Here is a 23,673-nt window from a genome sequence, read left to right as displayed (position 1 = left end):
TCAAAGATGAAGGTATTGTTTTCATGTGATATTTTCTAATGCATTAATAAACTTCTAATAGCACCCATCTAGCTAAGGGCTAGTAACAACAACAACAACAAAAAAAGTAATATGCTTAGTCATAAAATAGGATGCACACACACCACCAGCTGCCATTCCCTCTCCTGCCCTATTTCATAGAAGCCTAAAATCACAGAATGGTGGGGGTTGGAAGAGTCCTCTAGAGGTCATCTAGTCCAAAACCCCTGCTAAAGCAGGTTCCTCTTGGTAAAACAAGAATATGTCCAGGCAGATTTTGAAAACCTCCAAAGAAGGAAACTCCACAACCTCCCATGGCAGCCTGTACCAGTTCTCCTTCATCCTCACAGTAGTTTTTCCCTGGGTTTAAGTGGAACTTTTTGTGTTACAGCTTTTGTCCATTACCACTAGTCATGTCACTGGAGGCAAAAGAAGAAAGTGTGGCCCCATCGTCCTGACATCCACCCTTTAAGAACTTGTGTTAATGAGGTCCTCCCTTCTCTTTTCTAGACTAAACAGCCCCAGGTCCTGCAGCCTTTTCTCGTAAGAAAGATGTTCCAGACCCTTGATCATCTTTGTAGCCCTCCTCTGGACTCTCTAGAAGTTCCCTGTCTCTCATGAGCTGGGGAGCCAAGAACTGGACACAGCACTCCATCCAGATGAGGTCTCACCAAGGCAGAGTAGAGGCAGAGGAGAACCTTCCTTGATCTGCTGGCCTCACTCTTCTTGATGCATCCCAGGATGCCATTTGCCTTCTTGGACACGAGGGCACATTGCTGCCTCATGTTTAGTTTGCTGTCCACCAGGACTGGTACTTTACATTTCACTTGAATGCTGCCCACTAGTACAACACACATCAGGCCTGGCATTCCGTGTGACAATACCATGACAAAAATCACAGGCGTCGCGTTTTAAGGCACAAAGTGCATTTCAACACGAGCTCTGTCGCCGCAGGGATACCGTCCCGTACAGCCCGAATTAGAGCGGGGTGCGCTGAGGTAGCAGGTACCTCCTCTCGGGCTCGCTCGAGCTAGGGTACCTGACGCGCTTCGCCGTACCCAAGCTGCGAGGCAAGCTGAGGCAGCACCGCCCCCCTTGCGTACGGGCGGCAGCCATTTACGGTCTGCGCCGCGTCTGTTCGGGGATAGGCATTTCGGAGTGCCCGCCTCGAGATGAAGCCATGGCCGCCTCCCGTGGGAAGTCGGGCAGCTTCTATCAGCGCCTAAGCCCCACGGGCGAGAAGGTGACACTGCGCGGGGAGCCGAGCGGGGAGGAGGCGTTATTGACGGGGCTGAGGACGGGCTGCCTTACGCCAGCGCCTGCCTCCTGCCCCGGGAGGGAAGCAGCGGGTGTCTCCTGGGGCAGCCGTGAGGCTACTGTGGCAGGCTGCTTTAAATCTGACCGGACTTTATGTCAGGCTTGTGTCAAAAAGATGCAGCTAATGGCAACCGGCATGTCCCGAGTTAGCTGCTTTGAATGTGCAAGGAGGGAGCGATCTTGAGGCAGGGATTTATTTCAGTATTTCTTGTCATTCTTTTCTTAAGGAAATATGAGTTTTGCAACAGATAGAAGCAGGCTTTAAGTGGGGAATATCTGTGACCAGGACTTCTGCTGGGTTCCTCAATAGTAAAAAACAGTAGTTGAAATAAGTAATGTTCTGTGGGTGTAAGTCGGAATGGACCAAATGGAATGGATCAAACATTAGCTTCTGATAATGAAGGACGAATAGATGTACAAGCAGTTGTGTTTGATAAAGGAGGACATACTTATTTGTTGCATATTTGTGTCTTGGATTATTATGTAATTATTTGGCTTTTCACTGAGTGCAAGAAAAATTGTTGTGGAAAATACACCTATCGAGCCTCAGAGCTCTCACAGCTTCCATTTTTGATAGGTGGGTTTTTTACACCACCTACCGAAAACATCTGTAACTGCATCTTTGGGGAGAAATTATTGTAAGACAATAATTACTGAGGGACAGAATTTACCTCTTAGGTGTGCTGAAATCATTCTTGGGTATGGTTACACATTCCTCAAGAGTTCATATTTGTTTACACGAATTGATTACACATGGGAGAGTTCATGTTTGTTTGCCTCCACTGCACTTATCTCCAGTGACTCACGAAATTGGCAGCAGTGCACATGCCTCATACTTTTCATCTCATTTATATGCACAGTACATGTTAATAGTACTTTTAATTCCTTAAGCTCTGAAAGAAGTTTGCTGTTGATAACTTCCAGTAGCTATGTTTTCAATTGGTGGGAAAAAACCTGTCAGGATTTTAACTGTCAAAGATTAAAGGAAGATTTGCTTGTATTGGACATAGAATAATTGAATATCTCAAATTGGAAGGTACCTGTAAGGATCATCGAGTCCAGCTCCTGTTCTTTACTGTTGGTGTGATCATACTCTAGGATGTGTGTAAATAGTGTAAAATCAAGCTAGGGTGTGGTTAAATTGTCCTATTTAGTCATGAGACTGTAGATGTCTTTCATTCTTCATACCTTGTGTTAAAGTGTATTGTGGGAGAAGATAACAGATAAAGTGTAAGGATAAAATTTATTAAAGCTCAGAATTAAATAGCTTTTAAAAACTACATATTTAATAAAAGAAAAAGGAAAAAAAAAACCCAAAGCAAACGTTTTCTTCAGTATTTGAAGTAACATTGATACTTTTTCTTTTTTTTTTTTTATTTTTTAAACAGAAGCGCAGTCCTGAAGAGAATGTTTTTTTCTTCAGTAAATTAACATATTCCTGGTTTAACGGGTGAGAATTTAATAAACTGCTTGTTGATGTTCATGAATGGTCACAGAATTATAGGTCACACACTTAAATTCCACACCATCATTCTAATTTGAACCAGATCCTGAACCTGAGTCTACTGTTAGGTTTATATCCAAAAATCAAAGTTTACAACATGTAGAGATCATATTCAAATAATTGTTTATACATAGTAACAGTAATTTTATATACTAATGACATTATTTAAAACATTCATGTTTTGATAACTAAGCACAATGTTTTTGCCCCCATAGGCAATATTTTTGGACAATAAGATATAAAAGACCAAGTTGGGCTGTCCTTTTTCATTTATTGTCTGTCTGTGTAAAATTTGTCAATAGACAAAAAATAAAATAAGATTTAATTTGTACTCCATGTAGTGGTATACAATTTGATAGATCTCCAGGAAGAAATCCTCAGTAGTATATTTAAGGTATTTTCCAATTAGCCAATTTCATGCTCCTTTTCCTCCCTCTTTTACAGCAGGCCTCATGTTATTGTAGGTCACCTTTAGATCAATAAAGTCCCTCTGCTTCTTGTGAAATTTTCCACTTAAAAATAGGAACTGAAAGTTCAACTATATCAAGTCATGCAGCTTCCTGTCATTTAATATTTTGGATGTTATTTCAAACAGTTTCATGCATAATGTCTTGTGACCATTTCTTATTTTTAACTTTTTTTTTCTTCTTTAAAAATCATTTCAGTCAGACATATTATACACGTCAAAAATTTGAAAGTGAGAAAAAACATTTTAAGAATATTACAACTGTTTCTTGCTGTATTCAATGTGAATAAATTTAAGGAAAAACTTTAAATGGTATGTGCTATTAATAAGATGAGATAAATCAAGCAGATTATTTCAAGGATTCAGAATATTCAGTTTAATCCGTATCATTGTTGAAGTTTCAGAGTAGCAGTGGTTTGTACCAGTCCTTACACTGTAGTACATAAATACAAATTCTCAGTTTTTCTGGAAAGTTATGTATTGTATTGCATGTGGTGCTTCTATATGACATTTATATGTCCATTATCCCACGTTATATGCATTTAAAAGATGGGTAGATTAGGTGCCAAGGGAAACGGTTTAGTGGTGGACTTGATAGTGTTAGGTTAACAGCTGGACTTACTCTTAAGGGTCTTTTGTGACCTAAATGATTCAGTCATTTTGTGATAATACAGTCTTGTGATAAAGTATTTAATTCCAGATGACAATAGTGAGTGGGTCATGATGGTTGACATTTGTTTATGAAATAGCATATTTTTGTATAAAGAAATATGGGATCAGAATTGTAGTCAAATTCTGAGGTACAAAGGTCCCTCAGAAATTGCCATTCAGATGTGACAGTCTGCTTGAGCTCTTCTTACTTCAGGTGAATCTCTGTGTATTTAAGATGACTCTATCTTCTACTATTTAATCTGTAGCCTTTATGGGATTGCATATATTATTTTACTTACAGAATTTATTTATATACACGAAATAGTATCATTGTTTTTTTGAGTTAGTAGTTCTGTTTTGTCTACTGTATTTCATGCTATCTAAATTCATTGCTTTCTTTCAGACTAATATCTTTAGGCTATAAGAAGCCATTGGAAAGGGATGACCTGTTTGAACTGAATGAAAGTGATTCACCATGCAATGTGTGTCCTAACTTTGAAAAGCAATGGAGAAAAGAAATCCAGAACTCTACCACAGGATTCATGGTAGCTATAGTTCTGCCAATAGGCAATATCCTTTCATAAATTTAAAGAGTCTAGAGAGGATTTCTAAAATCTGGTTTATTGAATAGGCTACATTTTGTAGACCACAAAGGCCTGTCTGTGTTGTGGTCAGTGATCTCTAGTGTGGCTGTAGGACTTTTTGAGTTCAAACTTGCCTCTTAAAAAGATATCTAGTTACATTTTAACAGTTTGAGTGCTATGGAATCTACTGTGACTAATAGGGAATCTGTCATGACTTTTGCTTTGGTGATTAATTACCCTCTTTGTCAAAATTGTCCAGCTGATTTCTCTCTGGATTTGTTTGTTTCCCCATGTCTCATCTTTGTACCCGTATTTCAGGTAGGTAGAGAAACCTGTTATCAGCTTGTGTATCAGTAGACATTCTGGCTTACATGACACACAAAAGAGGCTTCAGTTTTAATTTTAACAATATTGAGTTTTACAGATAATAATTTTTTACTTGTGTTATCCTGCATGATTTTCATGCAAATCCTTGACAATTTGAGTCAGTTCTTATTTTGTTGTTTTAGTTAAAGAGCACTAGGAGCTCTGTAATGTTAGGAACTGCATGGGAGAGAGGACCTAACCTGAAGTCCAGTAAGAGCGTAGCTTTTGATTTTTTAATTACTTACCAAGAAGAGGAGTCCTGCAGAGTCTGATCTTACTGCACTCTTCAGTGTTTTCCTTATCTATTTGTAGAGTTAGCCTTTCTTCCACTGGTAATATACACACCAAAGCTCTTTCTGTCAAAGCATTCAAAAGTATTTTTCAATAAGGATCACTTTTAATTCAGGTTCTGTTTTTATTATTTAAATAATCTGTTAAAAAATCCTGTCCTTCATTACTGTTATAATTAAGACTTAACTTTTTTCAGCCCTCTTATTTGCAATTGTTTGAACTGAATTGAAACTAAAAAAAATACTTGACAGCTGAAAATATTCTGAAATAACAGAAGGATTATTCAACCTTAAATATAAAGTTGCTATAAGCCTGCTGTAAAGGATAATGCATTTATGTTGATGCTTACAAGCTTACTTCTGTTTTTTCTGATACTTTTTTTTTTTTCTAACCTGTGATAATAATTTGAGGATTTCAGTATTTTCAGATTATATTCATGTATGATTGGGGCAACCCTAGAAATTATATTTATCTTTTCCTGAAAGACTACTAGCCAAGCTAAATAAAACCAGCCTTCATTTCTTACCCCAAAGCTTTTCTTCTAATTGTAGGCAATGGGCTTTTTCAGATCATAAGTACAGTGGTGGCTTTAGATGGACATTTTAATATTACATATTTATAGTTGTAAATGTGAGTGAAGTTAAAAAAAATACTCTTAAATCTGTACATATTTTTATTGTCTTGCAGGCGTCTTACATCAAAAGAATGCTGTTTAAGAAAAGAAGTTTCCATAAACCATCTTTGCTTTTGGCGTTATTGCAAACGTTTAAATTTTTATTGATTAAAGTTGCATTTCTGAAAGTTACAGCTGACATTCTGGCTTTCATGAGTCCACAAATAATGAAGTAGGTTTTTAATGTGTTTCACTTTATATTCAAAGAGTAAAAGTGATAATAAAGCTAAAAGGTTACCAATATCAACACTAAAGTAAGCAACAACTCAAATGTGTAAAGATTTCACTCACCCTTTCTGCCCCTCCACCCCAGTGATTATCTGAAAATGATCTTATGAGGGAAAGCTCAAAGAAATCACGAATTTCTTCACCAAAGGACTGAGACAAAATGTGTAAAAGTTCAATTCCACAATACTGTATTTAATTATTTAATAAACTTAAATATAAAATAAAATGTTAAGAAAAAATAAGTGTGAAGACATTCAACTGCCCTGCTTTTTTTTGTTTATATTTTTTCCATGTCTTATTTTTTAAAAAAAACCCTCTTAAATATATAATATCTACAACTTCAGTGTTTGGTGGAAAACTTCAATGAGACTGTTTTTATCATGTTGTTGGTAAAACAAGGTTAATGGAGTGTTTTTTAGAAATTGTGCTTACCACAGAGATACTAAGAATTTATGAAATATTTGTATGTTTATAGAAAAAAGTTAATGAACAGAAATATTGTTAACCTTCAAACTACACTCTGAATCAGTGTAATCCTGAAAAAAATGTTAACCATTAAATTTGTTTGAAAACATCACATTGCTAGTTATTTTGGATAACCTTTTACCAACACAAAAATTGGGATTTTCCTCTAGATTTTTTTTTTCTCCCACTTTGATGGCTGGTAATTACGACATTTCTAAGGACAAATATCTAGGTTTTTTTTCTTTTATACCAGTCTTTATTTAAATTCCATTGTCAGTGAAGTCAGCGATGGCACGTTCATGTCTAGAATACTATTTGATAAATGTTTGTACACTAACAAATTGGGACTCAAAATTAAGACTTGAATCCAACATAGACTTAACAAGTTACTAGTATGTCAGGTTTTTGAACTTTTTATTGTCAGTCATTTACTTAATGCACAAAAATTAAGTTATTTTCCTTCATTTTCAGAGCAATGATAATGAACAGTGAAAATCATCCTAGTTCATATGGAAGAGGATATGGCTATGCTATTGCTCTTTTTTTTGTAGTTCTCACCCAAACTCTTCTTCATCAGTTATACCAGCGTAATAACATGCTTTCTGCAGTCAAAATCAAGACTGCAGTTGTTGGCCTGATATACAAAAAGGTAATCATGTGTTATTCTACTTTTCTTTCAAAACGAAAATGAGCACACAGTATTAAAAGACAATGTGCTTACCAACGTTATGGGAACTCAGGATTTTAAACACTGGTTACAGGTTACCAGAATGTATTTCTTTGTATTTTGATTAGTAATTATTTATAATAATTTGGAATCTCAGCAGCATTTCTATTATGAGACTGTAATTCTGAAATGACATGCTTTTGTCAGCCACCTGTACAGACACAGTATTGGAGACGTGTGAAGAAACTGAACTCTTCCCTATTTTGATTATGGATTAATTTCCAAAAATTATTGAATGAAATGGGAAAACTATTTAGGTTGCATGTCCAGTAAAAAGTAGGGGTATTTGTGATCACTGTTTTGGCTAAATAGTAGCAGTGAATATGAGAAGCTGAAGCTTTCCACACTGTCTGCTTTAGAGGCTGAAAATTCCTCCCCCCACCCCCATCCCGATTTTAGTGAAACTGGTTTTTTGTTGAGTTGAATACCCAGCACGTTCTTTGTTTTTCAGTGCTGCTTTTCAGATATTCAGGCAATGGCAAACTGCTGTGGGAATCTGTCTTGAACTTATCCCACCTTTAGTATAATATGCTTAGGTTACAGCATTATTAGCTACAAGAAATGCAGGTGCTAATAACTTAAAAGTAAAAGCAGTAGTAAAAAGCAGTAACAATTTTGACCTGAAATACTGTGAACATGGTTCATGGGTATTTTTTCATGCAGTACTTAATTTAAGGAAGCCAAAACTGAAATAATTTATTGTCTTTGTTGATTTAGTCTCTCAGTCTGGGTTTATCTGGGTGTCAGTCCCAAGACAACTGGTTCTTGTGGTATCTGCCTGCCACACTGAGATTATATGTGCACTTACTGTGAAACCTGCTGTTGCTGGTTCCTGCACTGGGGGGTTCTAAGATAGGCCAAAACTGAGACTTTCTTAGCCCTCTTTGTGCCCTGTTGTCCTGTTTATTTGGTATATAGAGTTGAAAGTCTGTTTTGCTGACTTCAGCTTTGCTCTAATTATTGTCCTTTTAGCTTCTCTTGGGCAACTAAACCCCTCCAAATTGATGGCTTTTGTAACCTCTGTGTCTTTTGGCTGCAGTCTTTAACCTTAGCAAATTCCTCACGGCGAAGCTACACAACTGGGGAAATTGTTAACCTGATGTCAGCAGATGCTCAGCAACTCATGGAGCTAGCTGTAAACATCAACCTCTTGTGGTCAGCACCTTTTCAGATCATCATGGCTGTCATCTTTCTCTGGACAGAGCTTGGCCCCTCAGTCCTAGCAGGTGTTGCACTGCTTCTTTTGGTTATACCTATAAATGCGCTCATTGCAGCCAAAGTAAAAAGGCTAAAGGTGAGATATTTAAATTGTCATCGTACAGGAATGGGGGGTAAATTATGTATATGTAAGGATACTGTTGGTACATCTAAATTAAAACCAAACCAAATAAACAATGCCAGGCTTCAGCTGTTTTTCATTGAGAGGGGCAGCGTAACTGCAATGAGAAAGACATATGTTTGCTAGCTAAACTAGTATCCTGGATGGATACCTAATTTTTCAGAATACTGAAACAATACTTTTCTATTAGTAAAAATTAATGTATGACTCAATTTAGGAAACAGTTACAGTTTTGCATATTACAAGAGTTAATTATATTAAATGAGAGATTTTCACTTTTACTATTCAGGCTAAGCAGCTCACTCAAATTTAGCACATTCTCCTGGGATTATAAGAATTCCACAGAGGTGTTGTATGTGTTCTGACTTCTTTTCTGCTTCTCTGATGCTTCAGTTTTCTTGGTATTGTGTTGTTTGTTACTGTGACAATTACTGTGAGCTCGACTGGAAAAAAAATCCTATAACCCTAACTTGTGCATTGCTGTTAAGGCAATTATTTGTCTCTATTTTTTTCTTCCTTTGATGGTGCAATATGCAGTGAAGACTCTGTGACAATTTAGAGGCATTAAAAACCGCCCCCTTCCCCACTCCTCCCCCAAAAAAAGACTTCACTTTTTTGAAGGTGAGATGCAGCAGCTACATATGCACTTGGATGCCTATTGTGGTATGAGAGATAGAGAAGAAATACAAAGGACAATAAAAGAAATTCCTCTAAAAGTTTGCAACATGATGTTGTATAGGAATAAGACTCAAAACATTAGTTAGCCTGTTAAATAGTATTTTAGAAAAGTGAGATGCAGGACAGCCTGAGAATTTCTGTTTCTTTGATGGATTCTATAATAACAATGTAGATCAGTAACAGAGGAAACTTTCTTCCTAACTCCTGTATATATACATGTATACAGTGTTTTATATCCATACAGAGCTACAGACTTTTTCATGTATATATGTGTGTAGTGTTACACTATACTGTTACCGAGTCTTTGTTTACCTGCTTAGGGATTTTGAAGATTAAAACCATAATGTCATTCCTGAACATTCTGAGATATAGAAATTTGTTAAGGTGTTAATTCAATGTGAAGAAAAATAAAAAGGATAAAAATCAAAGTACATTCTTTAAGATATTTTAGGGCAAAAATGTTATTTTAATGTATTTAATCCTTTATCATATCTAATGTGTGGTTTGTTTATTTTTTTTTACTACATATATCTGAAAATTATATAACTGCAGTGCTAGTGTGTTTTTCAGCAAGGTAAAAATAGCATAAAAGGTATTTGTTGCCTACAATATTCTGCATATTTTCCTTCCTAATTGGTTTTGTGCATTTTTTTTCTCATTGAAAAATGAAAACATTGCTATCTTTTAACCAGAAAAAACAAATGAAGTATTCAGATCAACGAGTCAAGCTACTAAGTGAAATATTACATGGAATAAAGGTAATGCCCAAACTAATGAAAATTCTGGGGTTTTTGTTAGGTTGTAGAGATAGAAAGTAAGTTATTAAAAATGCTAAGGTTTTGTAAGTAATGTTTCATCTGACAATGATAAAAGTTTGAAGAGAAACCTTTTTAATATAGTGTGCCTAAGATGTTTTTGGAAAACACCTACTCATTTAGTTTGATTTAAAAAAACTCAAAGGCATCCATGATGCATTCATTTTACATCCACGTTTAATGAGAATGTAAAATATGTTAATAGATGTCTGAAAACCTTTAGCAGAGTGAAATTTTAGAGTAGAAGAAAAGCACTTTTACAAGTTGTCTCATTTTTGTTATTTATCTTGTTTTGAAAAAAAATAGCTCATGGAAAGTTTGAAATCTGAAGAATTAATAGTGACTGGAGTTTATCTTCCATAAGAATAACCTAATTTAGAGTTATCTCAGGTCTTGCTTTCCTTTGTAAAAAAAATTGTAGTTTGGCATTGCTGAAAATGTGAAAATGATGTTTGGATATTATGCTTATTTTCTAAAGCACAGTCACTGCTTATTTGTTTTATTAAGATACATGTATGTTTGATTGTCTAGATCCTGAAACTTTATGCATGGGAACCTGCATATCAAAGGAAGGTCATGAGCATTAGAGACCATGAAGTGAATGTTTTGAAGTCATCTTCGTATCTAACGACTTACTCCATGCTGACATTGACATGTATTCCTTTTCTGGTTTGTTTTATAAAAATATTAATTCTTGCAGGATTGTTTCTCATATTCTCTGTTGCTTTAGTAGCTGAATGGCTCACAGTATGTTGCCTCACAGTATCTCAAACACAATATATTTGAATTCTCATGTTCTAGTAGTATGTTTATGATTGGATAAAAATGGGACAGATTATGAATTGACCAAGCTTTTAAAGACCTGCGTTAGAAATTTAGAAACCAAATCCATTTCTACTGTACAGAAATCAACTGCCTTCTTTATAGCCCTCCATTTTTAACTTTTAAGGGAATGCTTTTTCAATCTGTAATGTTTAGCTGTCCTTTCTCAAACCCTAAACCTCTAAATAAATTAAAAAGAAAAAGCAAAACAATATGAACCAAATTCATCCTAGCCTGATTGCAGTGGAATTCTATCAGAATTGTATCCGGATCTTTGGATCTTTAAGTCTATCTGTTAAACTGCACTGGAATCTAAATGGAGACTTCAGGCTCCATTTGGCAGCAAGGGGTTATTGATGTGTTAGAAGCCATGGAAGTGCCTGAAGAAAATCACACAGGAGTTGGGACTTCTCCCCTAAGAGAGGTGGTCCAGCTGAACTGCATCTACACCAATGCATGTAACGTGGACAATAACCAGGAAGAGTTGGGAACCATTGTGTATTTGGAAAACCAGAATATAGTTGAAATCACAGCAACAGAGTGGGATGCATCACACAGCTGGAGTGCTGGAGCTGGAGTGCTGCAACAGATGACTACAAACTCCTCAGAAGGGATAGGCAAGGAAGGAGAGGTGGTAAGGTAGCTGCATGTCTTAGGGAATGTTTTGGCTGTCTAGAGCCTGATGATGGTGACAACAGGGTCAATTATTTGTGAGTAAGAACCAGGGGGAAGGCCAAAAAGGTGTAGGAGCCTGTTATAGACAGCCACCATTGCTGGTGGTGCTGGAAATAATTGTATAGCCAATAGCATAATAACAAGAAGTGAAAAAAAAATCCTGAAACATTGTGTTTGAGTGTTTTCAAAAGGAAGAAACCAATTCCTGAGATAGGAAAGTTATTTCATATAGTTTTATGTGTACAGTGTTGAGTCAAACACAGTAGGCTTTTGGTCACTAAAATTATAGTATTCCTGCACTCAGTGTTGCAGCTATGTTACACAGTGCTGCAGTTACAGAATCCATGTTTATAGCTGGGCAGAAATGGGATCTTAACACCTTTCAAATACATGCAAAACCAGGATGGTATGTGTTTATATTTCTAATATATTGTATATCTCTTGGGGTATGAATTTTAGTTCTAATGCAAATTTGCTTCTGAATTTTTAATTTTTTTAAAGGTCTCTTTTGCTACATTTGGAGTCTTCTTTCATCTGGGTAAAGAGAATGTTTTAACAGCAACTAAAGTTTTTACATCTATTTCTTTATTTAATATTTTGCGACTGCCTTTGTTTGATTTACCATCAGTGATCTCTGCTGTAGCCCAGGTAAACATGTTATGAACGAGTGCTATAGAAGGTTAATATTCATACTCTATCATATTTAATTTATTTCTAGGAGTGATCAAGTCATTTAATTATTTCAAGTTACATTTTATTGAACTGAAACTGCACAATATTTTGGAATGAAAAGCGTGAAGGCTGTTTAAAAGATGTCTCTCAGTCCTTTAATTAACGGAGCTTTCTCCTTCCTGCTTTTCTTCCTTTAGCAGACTGGACTCAACTTCTGCTGCTACTCTCTTAACTTCTCTTTTTCATAGTCCATGAAAGATAAAGTATGAAAAATTTGAGCTGCTTATGTTTAAATCACTCAGCCATCGCTATGTATTGAAGCCATTGATACCATGTAGGGGAGGCCCACTGTGGTCTTATAATACTTAACTCTGAGGTACTTAACTCCACAGTCCTGTTTTTGTCAAGTAGTACTAGAGGAAGTAGAGAAAAAAAGAGGGTACACCTGAGGGTACCCTGTAACAAGCTTCAGTCCTAATGGCACACCAGTAGGCTCACTGGTTGGGAACTTCTAGTGGTTAAAGCTCTGTTATGGGTGTATTATATGAGCTACACAGGAATGTACAGGTCACAGCTTGTACACAACTCAGCTTTTTGTAAGGAAGGAGAGCACTGTGAGCATGTACACATTCTGGTTTGATTTGATTTATCGTTAGCATGCTGTAAGATCAAAACATTGTCTTTTCCTAAGGTTTACTTATAATAGCTTAAAAATTAGCGCTAGCATAACTTCATCTTACTTTGTCATAGCACAGTGACAAGTATCTCATGTTGCGCTCATAGTAAAATGTTGTCTTTCTTCTTTGTGTGAAAGAGTTACTGAGAACTATTTCTTTGAAACAAAACAAAAAAGCTAAAGCGTTTTCAACACAGGTTTACGTAAACAGAGTCAGAGAAACCAGACATTCAAGGATTAACCATAGCTTCTAATATTGTATATCTCAACTATGCTCTGTGACTTTAAAACTACCAGGCAGTAGATCTTCAGGAGAAAACTAGGCTTATTTATGACTTTAGGACATTACTTTAAGGAAAATAATTTTTAAATGTCTGAAAACCTTTTTTATCTGTCTTTAAATAAGACAAGAAATAGTCTGTCTTCCCATATTATTTAGAACTTTAAAACTGTTATTTAAAAATGCATGGAGCACTTGAATGTTCTGTATCTTCCTTTTGTAGACCAAAGTTTCTCTGAGCCGTTTAGAGGATTTTCTGTGTGCTGAGGATCTTAACCCTGAGGATGTCAATGCAAACTACAGTGGAAGTAAGCAGTAGTTAGTAATTTTATTGATCATGAGCTTATATAAATGATCATTAGAAACACAACTGAGGGGATGGATTAGCAACTCTGCTGTTTTCTTCTCTACTGCAGCAGATCATGCTGTTGGGTTTATCGGTGCTTCTTTCCGCTGGGAAAAAAATGGCCTGCCAGTCTTAAAAAAGTAAGATACTTCTTAATTATTTTTATGAGCTCCTTTGCCAGGATGGGATGTTTAGAGAGACTTTGTTCAGGTTTAGTGTATTCTGATTCGGACTAGTTCATAATGTTACATACCAAAAAAAAATTAAATTGTTTGTTTTAGAGTATCCCATGTGATCGGTGTGCTCTAAGAAGTCAAATCTGACCTGATCTTTCTAATGTTCCAAGAAGACTTACATAAAATTGCATGTTCTCTCATGTAGCACTATGTGAGTGCTAAAAGAAGCCAGTGCTCTTCTTCCTTCTTCTTTCCTACCACCTCTTCTCTCAGTTTGCACAGGGGAGATGTAACTGCAGCATAAATTTTTCCTGAATTGCGTTCTGAGGAGCATTAACTGGCAAGACACTCTTTTGTTGGTGTAGCATTTTAAATTCCCTGCAAGTAAGCTAAAGTAGTTTATGCAGCCTTGTAGTGAATACTGAAAAAAAACCCCCACCAAATTAACAAGAAGTTTGCTTTTTCTTCTGGTCTCTCTTGCCTGAAAATACTCCACTTTTTATCATGACTTATGACAAACCTGGGCAGCCCTGGGCAGCCTGTGCCAGGGCTCCATCACCCTCACAGTAAAATAATTTTTCTTATGTTTAAGTGGAACTTTTTGTGTTCCAGCTTTTGTCCATTAACCCTTGTCCTGTTACTGGACACTATAGAAAAAAGTGCTGCCTAAATTCATCTACACTTAAACCTCTACACAATGAAAGTATAGGAGAGTTAGTTAGAAAATGGAGTAACAAAGCTCTGGGGTGGAATAAAGATCCTAATTGATAAGCTTCATGCACCTGTTAAATTTTACTAAGGTAGCTGAAGACGTTACAACCCACTCAGTCTAGCCCTCTCACCATATCCCCCTCAGAGCTGGGAAGATCACTTCCCATAACATGGCACTGAGTGTCCACATCTCTGCCAACGTATCCTGCAATATAGTATCCCGTTATAAGCTGCTTTCAGCATCATATACAAACTTCATTAAGGTCTGGTGTAGTTTCTGAGTGCAGTCTTTCCCTGCTTTATTTGTGCTCCAAGCTCCAGTCTGAAGGAACTGTGCTTAGCATAGATTAAATAAGAATCAAATCAGTGAGTCCAAGTCAGGACATATTAGATCCAGAAAGCACAGAATACAATTACAGCAAGTGGCTCTTCTTATGTGCTAAAATATGCAGACCATGAAGGGCAGCTTTTATTATCCTTAAGAGGGATCACATATTGGCTACAGTAGATGCTACATGAGAAGTCTGTGAGCTGATTGTTAGTGAGATAGAATGTGAATCACTGTCTCACATGTAATTTTATTGTGACCAGATGAAAGCACAAGCTCTTAACTTGCAGATAAATAAACTTAAAGTCATTATTGCAAGTTTTCAAATGGTACATAGTCAAAAGGAGTGCAAACTGAAGTACTAATTTCTCATCATTCTGAGAGTAAAATGAAGTATTTCTTTCTTAAAGTGACCACAACTCATACACAATGGAATATTTATAAGGAGGGTAACTAATTTGTCTTCCTCAATATTTCCAGCTTGAACGTCAGCATTCCTGAAGGCTCTTTAGTTGCTGTTGTGGGACAGGTTGGATCTGGAAAGTCATCTTTTCTTTCTGCCGTTCTTGGAGAAATGGAGAAACTTGAAGGAACGGTTCAGAGAAGAGTAAGATTATCTGTCCATGTTCCCCTGCCCTGCCCACTCCTTGATACCTAAATTAAGCAGAACTGCTTTTGAAAGTACAGTTTTTCCTCCTCAGCTGTTTGTGGTTGTAGAAGTACTGGCAAGGATTCTCCAGCTTCTTAAGTCTTCAAACGTGGTGACATTTCATAGAACCATAGGGTTGGAAGGGACCTTTAGAGATCATCTAGTCCAACCCCCCTGCAGAAGCAGGTTCACCTAGATCAGGTCTCATAGGAACGTGTCCAGGTGGGTCTTGAAGACCTCCAAGGAAGGAGGCTCCACAACCCCTCTGGGCAACCTGTTCCACTGCTCCCTCACCCTTACAGTGAAATAGTTTTTTCTTATGTTTAAGTGGAACTTTTTGTGTTCCAGCTTCATCCCATTACCCCTTGTCCTGTTACTATCTACTGTAGAAAAGAGGGATGTCCCAACCTCCTGACATTCAACCTTTAGATATTTATAAATGTTAATAAGATCACCCCTCAATCTCCTCTTCTCCAGACTAAACAGCCCCAGTTCCTGCAGTCTTTCCTCATATGAAAGATATTCCATACCCTTGATCATCTTGGTGGCCCTGCACTGGACTCTCTCCAGCAGTTCCCTGTCCCTCTTGAGCTGAGGAGCCCAGAACTGGACACAGGACTCCAGATGAGGCCTCACCAGGGCAGAGTAGAGGGGGAGAAGAACCTCTCTTGACCTGCTGGCCACACTCTTCTTGATGCATCCCAGGATGCCATTGGCCTTCTTGGCCATGAGGGCACATTGCTGGCTCATATTTAGCTTATTATGAATCAGGACTCCCAGGTCTCTCTCTGCAGAGCTGCTCTTCAGCAGTTCGACCCCCAGCCTGTACTGGTGCATGGGGTTGTTCCTTCCCACCATTACCATTTTGTTAACAGTATAACAATTTCTGTTTGTTTTCAACCTAAGTGATTACAAGGCTGCTTTCTTTTTTAGTATATATTCTATATAATTCAGTGCAAAATTGTTGAGTGTTTAAGTCATATATTAAGCCTAAACTTCAAATGGTTGCTGCTTTTGAGCAGATTTACAAATGTGACCCACTTGGAATAGCTTATGTGTAGAGATGATAAAGAATATGGAAACAGAGGGAAAGTTGAACTTTAAGCAGAGAGCTAATGAAGGCACTGGCTCTTCTAGTGATCGGAAACTCTGTAGCTTAACTTGTCTTGTAGTTACATAGAGCAATGAAAGTCTGCATTGCAGAAGACAGTGCAATGAAGTTTTTTATATGTTTGAGATATGGAGGAAGTTAACCTCTGATGACAGACTACAGTATGTAAGCTAATAGATATCAATAGATACGCATGATATTACTTAATCTGGTTGCAAGTGGATGTGGCAAGTTTAGAAATGTGTCTCAGCCTTGAAAATAAATGCTGAACGAGAATCCATTTCTGTGAAAACCTAGTACGTTATCCTGACACTGTTAAAGCATTGGGGAAGAATATGAAGTTGACATGTTCCAAACCTGAGAGGAGTACTTAATGGGAAAAAAGTTCAACTGTGTAGAATCTAATAAGGAAGACCAAAAAAGTCTATCTATACAATCCATTTGCTGTAAAATTACTATATTTTCACAGGACATATAGCTTAATGTAAAAACAGATATAGGAGCATTTCCAGTTATCATTCCTATCCTGTAACCTTAGTTTCTAATGACTGACACAGCATATTACGTAAAAAATACAGAAATCTTATGTAAAGACAGAAAAAAACAAAAGTCTATTTTGGTATATACCTAACACAGACCCATTCTGCATATAAATCTTACGATGGATAACTGTTTGTCCCTGAAAGACTGTTAAATATGTGTCCCAGCTATGTCAGTTTTATTCAAAGTATGTGCTCTTATAATAATTGTAGGCAAGCTATTATACAGGAATATTAAACAGATTGTTTTTCTTAACTGACTTAGTTAAAATGTTAACAGCTTAGGGATGCTCAGGTTTTAAAAGTAATTATGAATTAAGGTAAAGCTGAAATTTCAAATGTATTTTTAAATGCTATTTTTAAGTTCAGAAAGCCCAAGTAAAAACCCAAATGTTTCTAATTCTTTTTAGGGTTCAGTGGCATATGTTTCTCAGCAGGCTTGGATTCAAAATGGCAGTTTACAGGAAAATATTCTATTTGGTGCAAATCTAAACAGGCCACACTATGAACTTGTTTTAGAGTCTTGCGCTTTACTGCCAGATTTGGAACAGTTACCAAATGGAGACCGAACAGAGATTGGAGAAAGGGTGAGAATTTGAGATGTCAGAAATAATGCAGTAAGTTAAATTATGGCTTTTATGTTTTTAATATAGTATCTATTTGATAATTTATACTAATGACTAATCAGTGCTCAGCCAAGTACACCTGGCCCATTTCCTTGCTTAGCATGCATACTTTGAACTTAACTTCTGTTCAAAGTCTGAATTCTTAACTGTCTATTTTCTATGCAGAAGACTGAGCCAGCCTTGTCCTATTCTCCAGGGGTTTCCTCTATAATATAAAAATACTTTTATTATCTGAAGTATCTTCATTTTGCCCGTTCTGGAGTCAGAATTTAAATTTAATCAACATAGCCCAAACTTTGCTCTAATTACCTGAAAATACAAATGTTATCTCTTTCTATTTTCATATCTAACATAAGATTTACTTTTGCCTGAAAAAAAAATAATGATGAGACTGAGTGTGGTACACTGGTCCTCTTCAGTATTTCATATTTAAATTGGATTATTTTTCTTTTCTTAGGGTGTCAATATAAGTGGAGGACAAAAGCAGAGAGTGAGTCTTGCTAGAGCTGTGTACAGCAATGCTGACTTGTATCTTCTGGATGACCCCCTGTCTGCTGTAGATGTACATGTTGGGAAACATCTTTTTGAGAATCTAATTGGCCCATCAGGTCTCCTAAAAAGCAAGGTAAAGTAGCATGGCTTCCTTTCAATTTAGGAATAAACTGGTTTGTACAATACAACAGATCCAAAAGGAGTCCCACTTAATCGGCAAAAGCTCATCACTTACCTCATGTGTTGATGAAAATTATTCTGAATAAAGGGAGTAAATAAAAGCACAGCTGATTGTGCCAATTTGAAGCCTATTGGGTAGACATAGCACAGACTGAAAAAAAAGTTTGAGAGATGGTCTGACCTGGGAATCTGAAGGATTCACATAATATTCGATGATTTCTTCTTTACTGGCAGTTTTTGAGGAATGCTGTGATCTGCATTGAAGGCAGAGTGGAGTCTTTTGTGGTCACTCTTGGTGTCTCACTGGAGTAAATAGGTTATAACCAGCATAGGTTATAGAAAGAAAATTCTTCTTGTTGAAAAGAAATTTCTAGGGGAAAGTGGAATCAGAAGGAAGAGGCTCCCCCATTTAAAAACTGTTCATGTAGGAAGGTAAGGTAGCTTGTAAAAAAATGTCCCCTCAGTGTTAAATATTAGTACACATTATTCCTGCTGACTGAAGCCTGCAAAACACCTCCATTACTGGTTAGATACTGTTGTGAATGTGTTACTTAAAATGAAGTAAATGTCTTTCACTTTCCCTCTTCCCCTTATCCCTTTTCTTAATTTACCTGCTCTGTGGTTTATAAAAATAGGCAGAAGCAGGAGCTCTAGTAATGTTAGACTTATAAGATTTTAATACTGACTATCAAACTACATGTAGTATATTAAAAGCTGTCGTAGCTGCCTCTTCTCTTTACAACCCATTTTAAACCATTCCTGAATATACACATTAAGAAACAGGTAAGTACAAGTAATGGCAAGTAGCTATAAACATAAAGTTTGACATTACAATCAGCAATTAAAAGAGTAATGTAGTAAAGCAGGTAATGAAGAACAATAATAATAATAATAATAAAGTAGACAAACAAATGAGAAAAATCCCAGAGAAAAATCTGTTTTATTGCTCCAGCTGTCATAATATAATGTCTAATTTTAATGTATGCTTTGTACTAATATGGTAAAAAGGAAAACATTGTGTTTCAGACTCGTATATTGGTGACCCATAACCTAACGCTCTTGCCTCACACTGATCTTATAATAGTAATGGAAGAGGGAAGAATAAGTCAAACAGGGACCTACCAAGAACTCATTTCAAAGAGAGCTAATTTTACTGAGCTTATTCAAGTCTTCAGTGGAGAGCATAGAAGTGAAGAGACAACCCCAACAGAAGGTGAGAAATTTTGCATACTGTGTTTGCTTAGTGGGTTTTTTTTTTCATTCAGGCTTCCCAAAATATTTTTTCTCCCCTTCTTGGAAATGAACAGTGCTGAAAAATGCAGAGCATTCCTATAGAATTACAGGTTACACACTGAAAAAACATCAGTCTTTAATGCCTTGAGAACAAATTGTTCTGAAAAGATTCTTCTATTTTTTTTCCATTACAGTGAGTTCTTCAAAAGAAAAGAGCCAACTGGGCAGGAGTCTGCAACATAGAGAACTGCCAAAACATAAAGAGTAAGTATTTTAAAAAGCAAAAGTGACTTTTGCTTAACTGATGCACTGCTAGGGCAGCCCTCTTGAAGTCTATGCCACTATTCTTCCCTGTGTTAAAACATGGGTCAAGCCTGAATGTCCGTTAATACTTTGCTTAAGTAGAGCATGTATTTGGAGTTCATCTTCTTGTTTCACTTTATACAAAAGAAGTCCAGTCAACGTGCTGTGTGAGTTCAAGAAGTTCACTGTGTGAACCAAACTACTTGAAGCAGGAATGAAAGGGACTTTCAGAAGACCAACTGGAGTTGCTGGTGTGGATGCACTCTCATCTGTCAGCATTGCAACTGTCAGCAGTTTGACTTCTTGGTGTATTAAGAAGTTGTTTATGCTCTTAGTTTTTCCCCTGTAACATTGATTCATTTTTTCCACCTTTAAGAAAACATGTGTGCTTTGAAGTAGTTGAAAGACCTCCTAGATCAATTTGTAACTGCACTGTAATTTGTAAACACACTGTAGTGGTATATTTGCAATGGTATAAGGTAATGCAAAGACAAAGTTGAAGAGATTCAACCTAGCAAGTTCAGACAATGCAGGACACTTAAGCTCAACCACCCTAGTCCAGAAGTAGTAGATCTGGATATGCCAAATATTAAGCTCTAATCCTTGGCCCAGACAGGGACTGAGACCCAAGTTGCACCACTCTTGCATGCCTCAGAAAAGAGCAGTCTTACATCCATAGCTGATACTTGTGCAGGGCAAGCTTTATTTTATCTGCACATTCTTATATGAGAAATGAAAAGGCCGTATTGGCTTCTGACCATAATCTTATCCTAAGAAAAACAGTTGAAGACAGTTTGTATCTCAATAGCAAAAATTTACAAGATGTTATGGTACACATTTTTACTTAGGAATAAGTGAACATATTCTTTGTATGGGGATTCAAAAGAAAAAACAAGTGTTTCTTGTTTGCAGTTCTTCATTTGATCAATTGAAAATACTCAACAAAGAAAAAGTTGCCACTGGTGGAGTAAGTATCACTAATAGAAGAGGTTTTGACATTTATTTTTATAAAAATATGTTAATTCACAGTTGCAATTTTCTGTTTCTAGTTAAGGTTGCCTGACTCCTCATTACTGAATTGAAAATAAATCGTTCAGGTTTTTACCAAATTACATACCAAGTTTGTAGTCTGAGATTTTCTATTTTGATGATTTGCTACTAGCTGTATTTTAATATTGCATCCAAGTCCTGTATCTGTTTTGCATATTTCAGAAAAAAAAGAAAATAAAAACCCCCACTTTTACCTCTGTTAGAAAAACATTCTGTCTTACCTTTAGAAAGTGTAAATATCTGTGTGCTAGAACAGAGACTAGAAATTTTGCATGATAATACTGCTGCAGTATTGATTTATGTTAGAAGCCAGGAGAGTTTGTGCCAGCTAGAACTCGCTTTTCTCTAGACCTTACGGTAAAATCCAAATAGTTGTCATTATTCTGCTTCTACCAGTTCTACCTTTCAAGTGGCCTAGCTGAGTTTGGCCCCATTTGTCCTCATCTACACCAAGGATGAGAACTTTCTCCTGGTGACACTAATTTCCTTGGCTCCAGTAGCCCAGAGCGGCAATTGTAAAGTTTCTAGTTCCACAGATGAATGGAGCAAGATTTGCCTCATGCAGACTCTGAATTGTTTTGTTGTCTTATTTTTGTTTAGTTGTTTTTTATAATCTACATATGTAAGATTTTTTTTTTAGTCTGACACTGGAAAGTGTCACAAGTAAGATTGCCTTTGATATGTATCATTAAAGAGCAGAGTGTAGTGGGAGAGGAAACCTTTTTATGGTGATTTTATATACCTAAGTGATCAGATTTAATTAAGAAATTATTTAGGTTTATTTGGAATTTAATGTATACAGTTCCTATTATATAATGTTTGTTTATCTTAAAAAATGATAATGATTTTAGGAGTAACTCCTTTTTTTATATGTTCTTTTGATATATATCTTTAGATGAAAATGTCAGTTGTTTTGAAATACTTGCAAGCCTTTGACTGGCGATGGATGTGGCTAACCATAGCTGCTTATTTAGGACAGAATGCATTAGCCATTGGACAAAATCTATGGCTTAGCACCTGGACTACAGAAACAGCAAAAGCTGGTGATCTCACAGAATGGAAACAATCACAAAATTACAAACTTCATATCTATGGGCTTCTGGGATTCATACAAGGCAAGAATATGTATTTATGACTGTTTTCTCACCATTTGCTGAGTCTGACCTACCTGAATGTGTATTAGTAAAGAAATAACACTGACTGCTTCATAAACAGAATTGCACGCAACATCATATGACAGGTTAACTTGGGGAGAGGAGAAGAGCTGAACAGATGTATAGGAGAAAATGCTATGTCATTTTATGATGCTTCTGTGAATTATTGGAAATCCAAGTGTACCCTCATGAAGTTGTGTTGGCATTTCAGTGAGGAAGGAAATCAGCATTAATGTGGGATGGCGTGCTAGCGTGAGTGACTTAATTGTAGGAAAAAAGTACTAAGCAGCAGGAAGATGTATCAACAAAATCCAATTAGGTAAAAATTTGTGAAACTAAGATATGACATATTCCTGTTGAAGTTGTCACTGTGGTAGAAAAGAGTGATAGAAATAAACTCCATCTACTTTCCCTCCCCAGCCATTCACATTGTTTTTTAATTTATCCATTCCCAAGGTCTGCTTGTTTGCTGCAGTGCATACGTGCTCTCCAGGGGGTCGCTGTGTGCTTCTCAGGTGTTACATCAGCAGCTGTTAGACAATGTATTGCACCTTCCTCTTCAGCATTTTGAAACTAATCCAGTTGGTCAGATCATCAATAGATTCACAAAGGTAAAGGGAAAACTCATGTGAATCTTCCATTTTATGAAGGTGAAACTTGACTGGACTGCAGATTTAGTTCTAATTAGTATTGTTGAAAAATTGAAGAAATATAAGTCAATGCAATATCTAGCAACAGAAAGGTGCTTCAGCACATAAAAACTTAAAGAACTGTCTCAAGCTATTTTCTTACAAAAAGATCAAAACCTCTTGTTAGTAGAAGTTGCTTGATCTTAGAGGTTTTTTCCAGCCTAAACAATTCTATGATTAGGAAGCCATTCTTCAAAGACCATTCCTGCAGTGCAATGAGTTTACCAGACCTAAACCTGATATATTTAAAAAAAAAAAAAAAACCTCTATTTTTAGTTTGATAGTATTTTACAAAGAATCAATTGTTACAGTCAAAACCAATGGATACATGAAATTCACATTCTCAGAGGTAAATACAGTTGAAATTAATGTTATTTTCTGTTCTTGTACTGGCTTGGCTTTAATTGGAACCTCTAATACACTAATAAATATTTACCATGACTTTAATATTTCCCACTCTCGCAGTAACTAGCTTGCTGCAATGCATTACCAATTATTTCACTATTGATGGGACTGTTGAAGGTTGTGTTCTCTATAATAGGCTCAGGTAGTTGTGTAATACACTGAAAGATCAGTTGATTTAGGTTTAAATCTCTAGTCTTGGGTAGCAATATACTATAAACTGGGTTTGAAAAAGCTTTACCAAGTTCAGTAGGAGGTTAGTAATATATCACTTCACTTCTAGAATTATTAACAGGAGTATACGGGAGTTAGTAGAATTTGAGTTCCTGGACTCCTTTTCAGTCTTCTGTGCTTTAGGTAAACTAAGAGTATTGAGTAGCAAAACAGCAAGAGCTGTCTCTTTGACTTCACACACTTTGATCTTATTCTCTGACATA

At 36.4% G+C, this 23,673-nt stretch overlaps 1 protein-coding gene across 3 annotated transcripts in view; it reads left to right on the top strand.

The window, feature by feature from the left end:
- The first annotated feature begins 1,116 nt into the window (after positions 1-1,116).
- Positions 1,117-23,673, top strand: part of LOC104554466 (multidrug resistance-associated protein 1) — a 32,564-nt gene continuing 10,007 nt past the window's right edge. Inside the window, exons 1-19 of one of the 3 annotated variants that reach the window (XM_062002605.1) lie at positions 1,117-1,261; positions 2,724-2,785; positions 4,360-4,501; positions 5,885-6,042; positions 7,035-7,212; positions 8,330-8,584; positions 10,000-10,065; positions 10,654-10,791; positions 12,121-12,267; positions 13,471-13,555; positions 13,664-13,733; positions 15,289-15,415; positions 17,518-17,694; positions 18,191-18,358; positions 19,432-19,618; positions 19,833-19,902; positions 20,854-20,908; positions 21,887-22,106; positions 22,602-22,756. In XM_062002605.1, the coding sequence (XP_061858589.1) occupies positions 1,199-1,261; positions 2,724-2,785; positions 4,360-4,501; positions 5,885-6,042; positions 7,035-7,212; positions 8,330-8,584; positions 10,000-10,065; positions 10,654-10,791; positions 12,121-12,267; positions 13,471-13,555; positions 13,664-13,733; positions 15,289-15,415; positions 17,518-17,694; positions 18,191-18,358; positions 19,432-19,618; positions 19,833-19,902; positions 20,854-20,908; positions 21,887-22,106; positions 22,602-22,756 (2,523 nt within the window). In that variant the 5' untranslated portion in view covers positions 1,117-1,198. The remainder of the gene's footprint in view (positions 1,262-2,723; positions 2,786-4,359; positions 4,502-5,884; positions 6,043-7,034; positions 7,213-8,329; positions 8,585-9,999; positions 10,066-10,653; positions 10,792-12,120; positions 12,268-13,470; positions 13,556-13,663; positions 13,734-15,288; positions 15,416-17,517; positions 17,695-18,190; positions 18,359-19,431; positions 19,619-19,832; positions 19,903-20,853; positions 20,909-21,886; positions 22,107-22,601; positions 22,757-23,673) is intronic. The other 2 variants (XM_062002622.1, XM_062002614.1) reach the window with 2 other exon arrangements.

The sequence above is a fragment of the Colius striatus genome, chromosome 1 (assembly GCF_028858725.1).
Source record: "Colius striatus isolate bColStr4 chromosome 1, bColStr4.1.hap1, whole genome shotgun sequence".
In the NCBI taxonomy this organism is placed as follows: Eukaryota; Metazoa; Chordata; class Aves; order Coliiformes; family Coliidae; genus Colius; species Colius striatus.
Note: the sequence above shows the minus strand (reverse complement) of the source record. Positions and strands in the feature narration are given on the sequence as shown.